Below are 14,544 nucleotides of genomic sequence, written 5' to 3'. Positions count from 1 at the left end.
TTTTGGGGGTACTTGTCCAGGGTACGATTCGGACTCGCCCGACGACTCGTCCACCGTCTTATGCGGCACACAGTCTGACTTAAGCGAATCGTCCACACCGACCACGTCAGGAAACTCTCATAAACAGAGAGAAGGTCGATCTTTAAACGGGTCAATTTGTATGCCTTTTAGATGCCGTTGTTAGCTTAAGACATTACATGTTTGCTATGTGTTGTTACCACAGACACGTCCACGTGCTGCGACGATGATTTCCAATGGATCAAATCGGAGCCGAACGCCTCGGGATACGGCGACCGAATCGATTCTCCGACAGCCGACTCCGAAGACGAATGCAGGAAGATCGTTAAATCTAAACGTACCGATATACAGACGAATAAGATTCAAGATAAACCGCCGATGCCCAACTGTTCAGCGAGTCTCGATCGGAGACGTCACCACCCGCCCAATCGGATAGACCGCGATCAAAAATCGAGATCTTCTCACAACTTAAAAACGTCCCATTACTCTCCCAGTAGGCAGTATCAGAGTGAAGATTTGTATCAAAACCATCCGATGGATTATTGCAATAATCGCGTACCGGATAACGGAAACTATTCTCCGTACACTCCTTCGAAACATATCGGCGAATTGCAGAGAAGGGCTATATCTTACGAGCATTTCAATAGAAGACACGAGCATAACGATCCGCAAAGATACGGTAGCAACTGTATGCTGACCGATCCGAGGATGGACAACTCGTATAATTTGGATCCTAGGAATATGCCTTATTATTACAATAACCGGCCAGATTTGCATGGGTCTCATAGTGACGTTTGTTATAGTGGTTCTCACTATCCTCACCGTTCCGGCATGGAATGTTTCTGCCATCCGGCACCGCAATATTACTGCTCCTGCTCCGAACAGAACCGATATAGGATGCATTATGGTTGCAAGGTACTGAGGAATATGATCACGCATTACAATACTTAACATATAACCAAATTGCATGTGATTAATATAGCTCTATAGTCTGGTTTGATTTGAGTTGAAGTGTGCGTGTGATACATAACGAATAATTTATTGGTAAATGTATTTTGTGATGATGGTTTATGTTTTGTTTGTCATTCTGATTATTTTTATGTTGAAGATAACGTTGTCTTTTATTTTTTTAGAATCAAGATGGAGATGAGCGCGTCCGGCGATTGGAAAGCGACAAAGATTCACTTCAACTTCAAGTTTCCGTACTCTCGGAACAGATTGCGGCACAGACTGATAAAATAAACGATTTGGAGCGGTTGTTGGGAGAGAAAAGAACACTGCTGGCAAGTGCTGAAGAAGTATTGCAAAGGGTGAGAATTTTTTTTTTACATTTTAATTAATTAATAACTAGAAGGGGTTTTATGTGTGTAAAACACAATACTAAATATTTTATAAATGGTTTTAAAGTTTACTATGTACATTTTATATTGCTAGTAGATCACATGTACATACTATGTAACATACTGTTTTTTATAAAATACAACAATATTCGAGTAGTTCATTATATGTTGTTTTTATAAAACAAACTATATTTCCAATACATTTTTAATAATTACGCATGTAATTTGCACAATTAGTTTGATTAATTTTTTATGTAATTTTGTTTTAAGCTTAAATATTTTTAATAAACATAAATTAGTGTCGTGAACAATAAATATCAATGGAGAGTATTTTTGATATAAAATTTATAAATCAACAGTTAATTTAAATGACAATTTTCCATATCAATTTACCCTAAAATTAATATAATTTGATATATATAAACATCAGGCGCGTGCAGTGAGATACTTTCCCTTTCGCCCGCTCGCTGATTCAGAGATAAGGGCATGCTGACCACATGCTCTTATCTCTCATTCACTCTCTCGTCACTTAACACCCAAGCGATCGAGAGTAAAAGTATCTCACCGCCCGCCCCTGATATATACATATATGTAGAATTACATCGTAATCTGTGATCTGTTTTATCCTAAAATTATTATTTTATTTAAAGTCGATTTTTTTAATTTTCTTATAATTTTATTAATAATATATTATTTATTTTCTTAATTTTCAATGTATAAGTTATGATAAGACATATTTTTTTAAAAAGCTTAGGTCAGAAAGAAAAAAAATGTTATTTGATTTATATCTAAAATTACATAATAACATTTAGTCAAGTTTCGAACCAATATTTAGCCGAGTGTCAAAGCTTAGGTAAAAATATTACATAAATAATAGTAAAACATAATTAATTTATATTAAACTAGATAGATAGCGTATTTTTTTATTATAATATATAAAAATATATAGAAGTATTTTATACTTCCATGAAGTGTTTCGAGTATATGAGATAAGATAAAATCGGTTGAAATCTATACTATGTCCTGTACTTTTGTAGTCTATACATATTTGATAAGACATGTGATTTTAGATTGTATTTATTGTGAAATTTACGATTTTGGGCTTTTAAATGGTATTATTATAATACATAATACGATTATCTTTATTTGACGTTGTTGGTCAGGACTGCCTGCAATATAATTTATCTCAATCAATGTTTATTTGCAGGAAATACTGGCAAGATCTTCGCTAGAAACTCAGAAGTTAGAACTTATGTCGACTGTATCCGAGGCTCGGTTGAGACAAGCGGCGCTTGAGAGAGAAAACATTGATTTGAAAAGTTCTCAACGCAACAACATATTGGGATCATCATCCATCATTGCAAATGGAGCTGTTCGCCGAGCATCTCACAGTCCATCGCCGAGTCCTTCTCCGGCATCTTCGATGATGCAACACAACGCTAGAGATAATCCTCCACGGGTAAATAGCACTTTGATCATATTTAAAATATTGCATAAGTTGACGAGTCTACGTTGCGCGGTTGTCAGTCCAATAAAATTATTTGATGCTTGATTGTTTTTATCAGTTTTATTGTTCTGTGTTGTTTATTATTGTGTGGGGCTTCAGCTTGATATCAATAGGGACAACTGATCTAAAGCTATTAGCGCCTTTTCTATAAAAGGGTGAGCGAGGGATAAGTTATACATCAATGTTGTCTGTGAATATTAGCTATGACTGGCAGTCAGGCTTGCCAAGAGGGTGGGGAAGACGGAAAAAATTCCCGGGGCCCGACTGGAAAAAATCATAGCAAGAATATGTTTATAAAAAAAGTATAAACCAACCTCGAATAATGAAATTGAACTAAACTACAATTGTTTGAGATGTACCTATTATTATTTATTCAAGAAATTATATTACGATGTTAAAAAATATATAAAGTTACATGTTTGTCATGAGGCTCGGAATCATTGTTTTCCCATGGCTCAGGTTCGCTCTCGGCGACCCTGCTGGCAGTTAATCAAAGGTTTACCTGCCATCAAAAAGCGTGAATTGAACTTGTTAGTTATGAAATGTGTATACGTGAAGTATTGATGATTGTTTTTAATTCCAGACACCGCCGGCCACATATAGACGCCTCATCAACGATCAATCTCCGCATTCATTCAGCTCGTTGCCTAGAGGAGCATCGTTGAGTTCGACACCAAATACACCCCGTATAACCCAACCGTTGGACACGGCCGTTGTACTCCGTTCAGTGGGCTTTGGTAAACCATCTCAACCGCACTGTATGGTGATGGCGCGAGGCAGAGGCCATTCTGTGCCCAATCTAGGTTTCGTGGTGTTTCATTTGGGCCATACTCTATGTTGTCATATCTGCATGTCAACGCCTATACATACATATATATATATACAAAGCTTCCTTGAGACTAAATCTCTATCCTTCGTAACAAACATATCTCTATGATCGAAACCTTTGTACAAAGTTTATTTTGTCGCTTTTTTGTATACATAGGAAGTTTGATTCCTTAAAAAGTCGTATTGTGCTAACGATACGGTTCTTATGACTTATCGTTTTGTTGGAAATATATGGCCTTCGCAATCGACGTGTTTTTGTCTTCGCCAACACCTGTTAGTTTTTTTGGTTGTATCTTAATTTAAGCGTCAGTTTGGGCTAATTTTGGTTTTGCTTACAAACACTAAATATACATTAAAATTGGGCTTTTAATATCGTGATTTTACTTCTAATGAGCAATTGCAAAATTTATATTGATTTTCATAATGTTTTACATGGAAATGTGACATATTGATATATTAAATACATTAAATATTGGCCAAATTTATTCGATCTTTTATCCAATGCGATAGTACGAGCTAGCGATCTTGCTCATATCATATGTAAAAAATACATTAAAAATCAATATAAATTCGTTTACAAAACTAAAATTGACTTATGGTTGTTTTTCATCATCACTTAATTGTTTTCATTGTGTGTAATAACTTGAGTTACAAATTTGTAATTTATATAACCTAACCTTCTTTGTTTATGTTGCATGTAATAATCCGTATTTTAATTTCCGTTAAAGACTGATAAAAAAAACAAAGCTTGTTTGCCATTGTAAACCAAATTCTAAACTCTAATCTATTAAAATCAGCATGTTATTTTATTTGTTGTTGTAATAATTTATATTTACATTGATTTTGTAATTAAAAACTGTTGAAAAACATACTATTGTCAATGGCTTCAGGCATGGCTTTAAACCTGTCATGATTAATATCAATTAAAGGCCAGGATTACTTTCTCAATCTTTGTGATACATAATAATCTAAAACTTTTATGTTACAGCTGAGAAAGATACTATCATCGGTACAGCGAGTAGTCCAATTCTCGGTAAGGTATCCACTGGTAATAAAGGATGGGGATCTTTGTTCAAAGGCGGAAGTGGAGGTGCTTTGGAAGACATAACCGATGGAGATCAGACATTAGATCCCTTTCAAAGAGGCGGAGTAAGAGCAACGGCCGCTCCGAGATTACAATCGACTCCTTTGATTGTCAGATGGTAAGTCTTGTCTTTTCATAAATACCATTAATAGTATTAATTCTTAATAAACAAGTTTTAAAATATAGGAACACAGTGCCGATTAAGGAATGGGACGCTGATATAACATGTGAATGGTTAGAGTCACTAGGATTAGATTGTTATAATGTCGATGCTAAAAAGTGGCTAACGAATCCAGCTGGTAATAAGGGTATCTTAGCTACAGCGTTGCCCCAACAGATTGAGAAGGAGCTCAATATTAAGAATCCGTTGCATAAGAAGAAAATTTTATTAGCTCTATTGGATATGCAGGTATGTTTAAATGTTAAATTTATATCTAATTATCATATAATGAAGAATTAATGAAATTTGAACATTTGATTCCATCGCTCTATCTTAACCTTTGAGGGGTATCATTGTACGTAAAATGGTGGAATGTTGTTTATTCGGTAAATCTGATTCATGTTTTATTGCTGTGATATATTGTTGAATATTGATACATTCTTGAGAGTTTTGTTAAAAAATCCAAGGATTTAAGTGTCGGAACATTTTCTTTGAAGATATTAAATAAAAATGTAGTTCCTATTGCCGACTTTGTTTATTTTGGGGTCGAAATATAATTAACAACCAGGTCTAATTTCGACTTAACATATTGAATACCTTATGTACAAATTTGTGCATTTTGTCATTTCAACTTCAATTAAAAAAAGCACATATTAAACTGCGTATTTACCAAAACTTATTTATTTAGCTCTTTAGCCAAAGATGTTACTAATAATATATGAACTAAAATAGTTTAAAAAAATCAATATCTAAAATTCCAGGGAGTCAAAACTCCGTAAAATAATTTTTGATACACATTCAGATTTTTTTCTATTGATATATCACATATTATTTATTCGTAACAGTAAAATCAGTTATCAATAAACTGTGAATCGCTTACCAATAAAATAAAATGTATGGATTTGAAAAAAAAAATCGGTACTATTGGTATTTTATTTTGTAATACTGGTAGTATCGAAAGTCGATTTTTGCCCCAACACTAGTATTACCGGTATTGCAATCCCTACTAACAAGTTAACCCAATGCGTCACAATTATTAAAAATAACAAAAACCATGAAACATAAATCATTTAATAAAAAAATGATACAATGACAGCCTATTAAGAAGCCGGATGACTGCTTCTGAAACCAACTTGATTTTCAATGTTTGAAATATAGCTCTTTTTATGAATCGGGGTGATTTTTGTACATTTCCAAGTATATGGGAATGATGACATTTTAAGAAATAAATCCAATGGCGTTTATATAACCATATTATTACGTATGAATTTATAGAAGGGTTGCGAAGATATTACGTATGAATTTTTTGAAGGGTTGCGAAGTCAGTCTCGCTGCTCCTCTAAAATGTATTTATGATCTGATTCTCGAAACATCATCATTTCCTGATCTATGGAAATGCACAAAAGTCACCCCTATTCATAAAAAAGGTGACAAATTATATATAAAGAATTATAGACCAGTCGCAGTATTGTCAGCTCCTGCTAAATTATTTGAAATAATTATTCATAAATATCTCTATAATCACTTTCGGCAAGTTTTGTTAGACCAACAGCACGGGTTTCGTCCTGCCCGTTCCACTGTTACTAACCTTCTGTCGCTCATCAAAACGGTGACAACTTCTCTCGATGCGGGAATTCAAGTAGACGTCGTGTATACAGATTTTGAGAAAGCCTTTGACAAAGTTTGTCATAGGTTATTATTAAAAAAATTGTCGAACCTCCGTTGCTCAGATAATTTAACTCGGTTATTCTCGAGTTATTTAAGCAATCGTAGACAGTTTGTAACCTATGGTGGCCGATTGTCAAAAAAATATTTTACCCCTTCGGATGTTCCTCAAGGATCCAATCTGGGACCTCTGCTTTTTGTGTTATTTATTAATGACATAAATACAGCAATTAAAAATTCAAGTTTTCTTCTGTACGCAGATGATTTAAAATTATATAAATGCATTTGATTTGTTGTGGACTCCTTCTCTCTACAAAGTGATTTAGACTCTCTGTGGAGATAAGCTTCCGTTAACCGTCTGCCCTTTAGTGTCGAAAAGTGACATACTGTGTCATTTTCTCGATCCTATTCGCCATCAGCTTATTTCTACCATCTCGGTGGTAACATTTGACTAGAGAAACTTCCACTAAAGATCTAGGAATCACTTTCGAGAGCAAATGGAAGTTCTCTCTACACATACACGACGTCTGTGATAAATCTTCCAAGATGCTCGGCTTTGTTATGAGGAATGCCTTTCACTTTGACGATCCGTCAGTTATTCGCATCCTCTATGACACCTTAGTTTGTAGCATTCCTGAATCGGGATCTATAATTTGTAATCCCCGAATAGCCAAATGTTCCCTTTTAGTGGAAAAAATTCAAAAAAGATATTTAAGATACCTTTACAAAAGGACATTTGGTTATTATCTGTACTTATATCCCAGCGCCTTTCTTTTAGGAGCGTTGGGATATGATTCTCTGAGTTCTCGCAGAAAGCTGTATGTCGCTAAGCATTTTTTCAAATGACTAAAAGGTGCTGTCGACAATCCAGCTATTCTCGAGGAATTCCAGTTTTGGGTTCCAGAACCTTTTCGAGAATCACGATCGCGACCTCGTTAGGGCTAGGACATCCGCACTTGCTGACTCGCCTATAGCTGTGGCCATCCGGCTCTTTAATATGCTGGCATTACATATTGACTTATTTAATGTTAGCTACGAGGATCTGATCCAGTTTGTATCATTTAATTTTGATATTTTATAATTTTTTTGTTATGTTTAAGTATTGTTATATTTATGTAGATATACGTTTTTTTATGTTTTATAAATTTAATCGTGCCGCATTGGGGTAACCTTTTAGACCACGATGGTCTTAATTTAATCTAAAAAAATAAAAATAAAATATAAATCCAACGCGTATTTTGCTCGACAGTACATTTATAAAATAATAATACGGCAGCATCCTTAACTATTTAACCACGAGCCACCACTGAAAATTCATAAATGTGTTAAAAAGAGTCTTGTCTTGTAGTATAGTAAAACGACCCTGAGTGAAATTTTAGTAATTTATTATAGAACTAAGTTTATCTCATATAATGAAATGATGTGTATGAGAATGTTGGTTCTTAAAATATATTTTAATGCAGTTTTGTAAAATGATTGACTAAAATTGTAATATTGCTCTATTTTATATTTTTAGGAATCGTCAAATGATCCTTTGCTTGCAAATGCCGGTCGATTAGATAGCTCTTGGACTTTACGCTGGTTGGAAGATGCTGGCCTGCCACAATATAGAGAAGCATGGGCCGCGGCGAGAGTGGACGGTAGAGTGTTGCATCGATTGTGTCATGAGGATCTTCACGCTTTAAAAGTCACGTCTCAGTTGCACGCTCTGAGTATAAGAAGAGGTCTGTTTTGAGATTATATATAATATATCGATTATAGAAATGGAACCAATAATATTAATTATCTATCAATAGGTATCCAAGTACTAAGAGAGCACATTTTTTCACCTGACACTATGATCAGAAGAGGCGCGACTAATGATGCTACGGTAGAAGGTGAAATTGAAGCAGAAACTGGCCACGTTTCCCGTTGGAGTAGCCACAGAGTTATGGAGTGGCTTAGAGCCGTCGATCTTGCTGAATATGCACCGAATTTACGAGGAGCAGGTATATTACTTAATAGATGAAAATAAATACTAGTTTTATGCTCGGACAGCAGATTTCTCGTACTATATTTAAGAAAATCGGTTCAACCACAATTAATATTTGGCTGTACGGTTTTCTTCTAAATTGTGCAACACTTGCTTTTTTTTTGCAAAGTAAGTTCCAACGGTTTTAGTGAGAATTGCTTCGGTACTATTGCCAGATACTGTTAATAGATTACACTGACAAAAACTTCTGATTCTTGATAAATTCCAGGGACATAAATCTATTAGTTTTATGACGCTCTTAACAATTAATTTCAATGCAACGATTATCAATATTGTAAGTATTTTGTTCTAATTTTATTTAATTTCAGGTGTTCATGGAGGCCTAATGTATTACGAGGTTAGATTCACCGGTGAGTTGTTAGCCACTCTTTTGAACATTCCTCCGAGTAAAACGCTGCTGCGGAGACATCTCAACACTAGGTTCAACCAGCTTCTCGGCAAGGAGATCATCCAAGAGAAGCGTGAGGCAGAGCAGACGTTGGGATATCAACCGTTGACCTTAACTTCTAAAGTTAAGGTTTGTGCGCTTCTTCTGTTATTTGTATTGTTGTTATCAATGCTAATTTTTGTATTTGACTGTGATTCTACTTGCAGGTTTTAAAGAAGGGTCAGTTTACATTGAAAAGAAAGAAAAATAAAAACGAACCCGAATACGGTGATCTCGTCTGTCCGATTGTTGACCAAGCATCAGGTGAAATATTAAGTGTAAGTTGTTTAACACGACTAACATCGACTTATCATTAATACGTTTTGGTGGTGTGCGGTGAAATGGTATTGATGTTTTATTTTTTGTCTTCTTATTCGTTTTATCATCTCTTTGTAACCATTTAACTGAAACTAACTGGTTTTACAATAACTGTCTTCCTAAGGTGATCTTGTGCTGTGAACACTCTATGAATGCATCGGAAAAGGTTTAGAAGATCACACTGGAAATATGAGTGAATCAAGATATCATTGCAAAAAATTAATTTGTCTAGAAAAAGTGTTCTTATATTAGATAGTATTCTACAGCAAGAATTTAGCCATTTCAATAAAATAACTCGATTTATATGTCATTAATTTTTAGTGCAAATCAAAAAGACGTGTAAGGGAAAAAAATCAGTCGGGCAAAAGCCGCAATAATTGATAGATTTCTGTATATGTTAAATTAAATATGAATTTTTCATTGTATTTTCACTAGTATAAATATAAAAATTAAGCTATTGATTTATAATTTCACTGGTCAATATCAATGAAACTGTATTGACTGTGAAACACTGTTGTGGATGATCCGGTAAAAGTACGTTCAGAATATTTTAGTCTTAAGTAAGGCGACCAGATGTTAAAAATACAAAAAGAGGAAACTATAAAAAGGTCACATTTGATTTTTTTTTTTTTGTTCATTTAGAGATCCTGCGAGAGCTAAAAAAATGGTGACCTAGCACATTTTTGTTCGAGGAGGGAAAAAAAGGACAATGGAAAGATAATTTTTTGCATAGGACAATCCTCAAAAGAGGAAGTCTGGTCACATTATCTTAATATGTGGTGTGTCGCCCTATTATGTTTTGAAAATATATATAATATAAATAACTGATGAGCGCTAGTGAAATTTTATGTGCTCTAAACTATGGTTATCTTTACAACTTTCATCAGGTAAAGTTAGCTTTGGTTAATTCATTCAAGTTAGGTTTGGGTTTGAACAGCAAATATATGTTTCGCAACTGTCAAATTGAATTTAATCTACAGCTTAGAGTAGCATTTAATTTTACTAGCGCCTATCAGTTAAATAAATATCTACCGGTGAAAATGTATTCGAATATAATTTCACTGAAAAGTCAGTGAAAATATAACTTCACTGGTAATACACATTCACTGTAACATAAGTGTGTAGAAACGAAAAATAATACTATTTCAATATTATATTTTATATTATAAAACAATTTTTATCTCTTTTCATAACGGAGATATAAATTTTAAAGTTTTTATATTACAATTTAAAAAAAAAAATTTAATTTATTTTTACTTTTATTTTTATCGTTTTATTCTCTAAATTTTTTTAACTAAGCAATGATTTTCAAAAGCATCAATTAAATAGTTGGGTCAGAATAAAAATCAAATCTCGATTAGAATTTTGTATACCAGCCTGGTTATAATTATATTATTAAGGGTCAAAATAAATATCAAATCGTTAGAATAAGAATAGCGTACGGTCAGAATAAAAATATAGGACGATCGGAATTAAAATAATGAATGGTCATAATTATATCATTTAGGGTCATAATAAATATCAAATGGTTAGAGTAAAAATTGCATTCGTTCAGAATAAAAATTAAGGACGATCATGTGAATTAAAAAAATATAACATTTATAAATATAAATGAGCAATTAATTATTTATCTTAGAAATATCTCACTCGAACTTAAACTGTTGGACAGGGTAGGTTCGAGCAAGCAGTAGCAAATAAGCGTTTGTCAAAACAGTGAACGCCCCATGAATAACTCAAAGATTTTTTTTTAATGTATGTAGGATGCAAAAGTATTTAGAGAGCATGCTTGGCTTGTGTTGACATTTGACATTGTTGCTAACCCAACCAAACAAGTTGGCCCTAAACACCTTGATAATGATAATGAACTGCCGATACGCGAATGATAGATCGACCCGTTGTTCCAATCTTTAGGGTTACAGCAATAACAACACTATCGTCAACTTAAAAAAACCATTTGTCAAAATAATTCTTACCATTTAATATAAATTATGACCATCTAATATTTATTCTGGCCAATTAAAATATAAATTCTGACCACAATCGTATTAAAATTCTGACCTAAAAATACAAGCTTTTCTTTAAATATTTAAAAAGTTGCCATTTTGAAAAAATATTTAAAAATTTATAAGAGCTATTTTTAGAAGAAGTTTCGTGTCGATTTGATAAAAACTATGTTAGTTATTTTGTCTTAAAATTTCGTTATATTTCTGACCAATGCTGATGATTTGGGGTGAAACCAGACTTTTTGTTTAATTATAACAGATATTAATAGACTGCATAATTGCATAATTTCAAAACAGTAATATTGGCAACGTCGCCATTTTATGGAATGTGTAATCTGGGGATGTTGTGTTTTGGTATCAGTTTGGCACTGAATTCCTTCGCGTTTGCCACAGAAATTTAGTGCAGGTTTTTTATCTTCCAAATGTAAGTCAATCAGACGTATTGAATACCTACATCTATATATTTAATTATAAATGATAATACGTATTATAATTTATAATTAATAGAAGTCATTTTACAATTGGACTGGTTGTTAATATTAACGCATTTTTAAAAATTAAAATTTGAGTCTGCTGCCGGGGCTTGAACTCGTGGCCTCTGGGTTACCAGTCTAGACCTTACAGACTACTCTATTCTGACCTTGTTCGTTGGGCATTGATCGTTACCTTTGTCTAAGTAAGGTCCACAGTTTTATTGCAAGTACTTTGAAACTGTTAATGAATATCCATTTGGATATATCGTTTGTTTATGCCGACTAGATAAAAACTTAGTTTGTTAGAATTTAAGGGATGAAAATTAATTTACTTTTAGCGAGTGTTTCTCATCTAGCTTCCTTGTAACGATTATGTGTGATCCCGACACATTTTATATAAAAATACTAAATATTTTTTTGTAGTGATTTTTGTGCAAAAAAAATAAGCTTTGAATAAAATCTTTATTATATTCAGGATCATAATATAATGAATTACAAATCTACGTATAATTTTACATATAAATCAATGTGGCTTAAATCTTGTTGTAGATATTTATACTATATACTATAATTTTTCCAAATTCTTTAAAAGGTATAATAAAAATAAACTTAAAATGAACTTAAACACAAATAAATTTTAAACGAGGGATGTCTAAAACCATTATGGGTAATATGAATATTCAATAGTTTTCATAATGTGTGATAGTGTTTTAATATTTTTTTCCAATAATAGCTTAAAAGAACTGGCACTTAAAAATATAAGTTCTATTTAATTTTTGTAGTGTCAAATTTTAACGAGCAATTTCTTAAGTTCATTTTTTTTTGATGTCGTAAAGTAATACGTAAGTAAAAAATTATATGAGCATTTAAAAATGTGTTTGTTTTGTGAAACTATTACTGAGATGCTTCATTCCATTTTAACACAAGTAATGACAAATCAATTCAACGTTTTTCAGACGACGAAGATGGAAACTTCAGGCGGAGAGTTGGCGGTTGCATCTAGAACCAGCGACGAGATGTCCAACTCCACAGACTCGCCGATCTCGCAAAGGAGTGACCACAGTCGCTCCTGAGATTCGCTAAAGCAAAATTTTACTCCGGAGCATTGGTTCAAGTCCATATTGGTATAGCATTGTGACACGATCCGCACAAATGGAGTGAAGTTTTACGACAAAATGACTCTTGAATAATAAATAACCATCTGTTGATTAAACAAAGTTGACGTGGATTAAAAACAATCCTAATTATCGAGTGTGTGTATTATAATAACATGAATGAAGCGATAAATTTTATACTTAGCGTCGTTAAAAATATGTTTGTTTATGTCAAATGATTAAGAATTTTGTACGTATTAAGTTTATAAAGTATATATATTTAATTGATTTCGTCGCCGTTTTAATATATCGTCGACAGGTTAGGCTAAGGTATGTTTCGTTAATCTCATTGCTTTTTAGAAGGTATTCTTTGCAAATTATAAACTGTCCGTAAAATTATTATTTAATCTATCGTATTTAGGGCTTTCAATACTGCTATATTATTCAATTTTTGCTTTCCAAATACTATTAAGGTACTTTCTTATAAAACTTTCGGTATCTGTGAAGGCACGACTGGTCAAATCATTGACATCTGTGAGATGCGTGACATCCGTCCTTAGTGACGATTATAACATCTTCAACCATGGCTCAAATACCTTGTAATTTGCTAAAGAAAGTTCTTAGAACACAAATTTCATAGATGAAATTTCAATCGATGAGTCATCCCATATCTATTTTATTTATTGGAAGCAGCTTATCATTATTTTACTTTATTTTATCTATTTACTAATACATAAACTTTTATCTATAAACCTAAAATTAATTAGTCTGAGAAAATAATTACATGTATTGCATCTTTTATTAAAAAAATATGCTAAAACATTGAATAATAGGAATTGTAGGGCATTTTTAGATTTATTTAGTAAGCTATCTGAAAATTAAAAAAAACATTCTGATTAATTTTCTTTATGAAGAAATACAAAAATTGTAAAGAGAATTGCTAAATACTGATACTAAAAATATGCTCTGATATTGAAAGCCCTAATTGTCTTCCAAGCAAATAGTGTAACAAATTAATTGATTTATAATCCAGTTTATCTTAAAATCATATTATACCAAAGATTATTTTTATATACATGTCTTTTATATTTAAAAACTGAAAGAACAATATATTAAAAATAATTTTATGGACAGATCAACTTTATACTAAACTTATAAGATAGTTTAAAGATAATGGGTATATAATAATGTATTTAACAGGTGCTAAAAATGTCTATCACACGATTTCTTCCGCTCGGTACAAAGTGAAGAACTTAATAATATAATAATTAACCACTTAAAAATTTTCGAAATGAATCATATGTAGTGTTTTACCGAATATTAATTATATCAAAAAATAAAATATCCAATTAATCGTAGTTTTGGTTATAAAGGTGCCAATTAATTTTTATATATTACGATCTTCTGAAACTATTGAATTTATATCATTGCCGTTAAAAGGACACAATAAAGCCTTATTTAAATAATATATCCAGCTTGCTGTTTTATATAAGCTTGATTTTATATAAGAGGCTTATTTATATTAATTAATATTTATATACGTAAGATTGTTAATACGTTTTGTTTGATTGAAAAAATATATTATTTAATTAATA

At 32.4% G+C, this 14,544-nt stretch overlaps 1 protein-coding gene across 17 annotated transcripts in view; it reads left to right on the top strand.

Moving 5' to 3' along the window:
* Liprin-beta (liprin-beta 1) overlaps positions 1-14,292 on the top strand; it is a 118,725-nt gene extending 104,433 nt beyond the window's left edge. For 3 of the 17 annotated variants that reach the window (XM_088190067.1, XM_088190059.1, XM_088190065.1), the window contains 11 exons: positions 224-933; positions 1,152-1,328; positions 2,566-2,817; positions 3,449-3,602; positions 4,682-4,895; positions 4,964-5,186; positions 8,119-8,326; positions 8,399-8,590; positions 8,943-9,151; positions 9,229-9,339; positions 12,812-14,292. In XM_088190067.1, coding sequence (XP_088046193.1) covers positions 224-933; positions 1,152-1,328; positions 2,566-2,817; positions 3,449-3,602; positions 4,682-4,895; positions 4,964-5,186; positions 8,119-8,326; positions 8,399-8,590; positions 8,943-9,151; positions 9,229-9,339; positions 12,812-12,928 — 2,567 coding nt within the window. In that variant the 3' untranslated portion in view covers positions 12,929-14,292. Of the gene's footprint in view, positions 1-20; positions 135-223; positions 934-1,151; positions 1,329-2,565; positions 2,818-3,448; positions 3,669-4,681; positions 4,896-4,963; positions 5,187-8,118; positions 8,327-8,398; positions 8,591-8,942; positions 9,152-9,228; positions 9,340-12,811 lie in introns of all 17 variants that reach the window. The other 14 variants (XM_088190066.1, XM_088190058.1, XM_088190064.1 and 11 more) reach the window with 8 other exon arrangements.
* The last annotated feature ends 252 nt before the right edge of the window (positions 14,293-14,544 follow it).

The sequence above is a fragment of the Plectrocnemia conspersa genome, unplaced genomic scaffold (genome assembly GCF_051122295.1).
Source record: "Plectrocnemia conspersa isolate PC_06_02 unplaced genomic scaffold, ASM5112229v1 ptg000008l, whole genome shotgun sequence".
Lineage (NCBI taxonomy): Eukaryota > Metazoa > Arthropoda > Insecta > Trichoptera > Polycentropodidae > Plectrocnemia > Plectrocnemia conspersa.
Note: the sequence above shows the minus strand (reverse complement) of the source record. Positions and strands in the feature narration are given on the sequence as shown.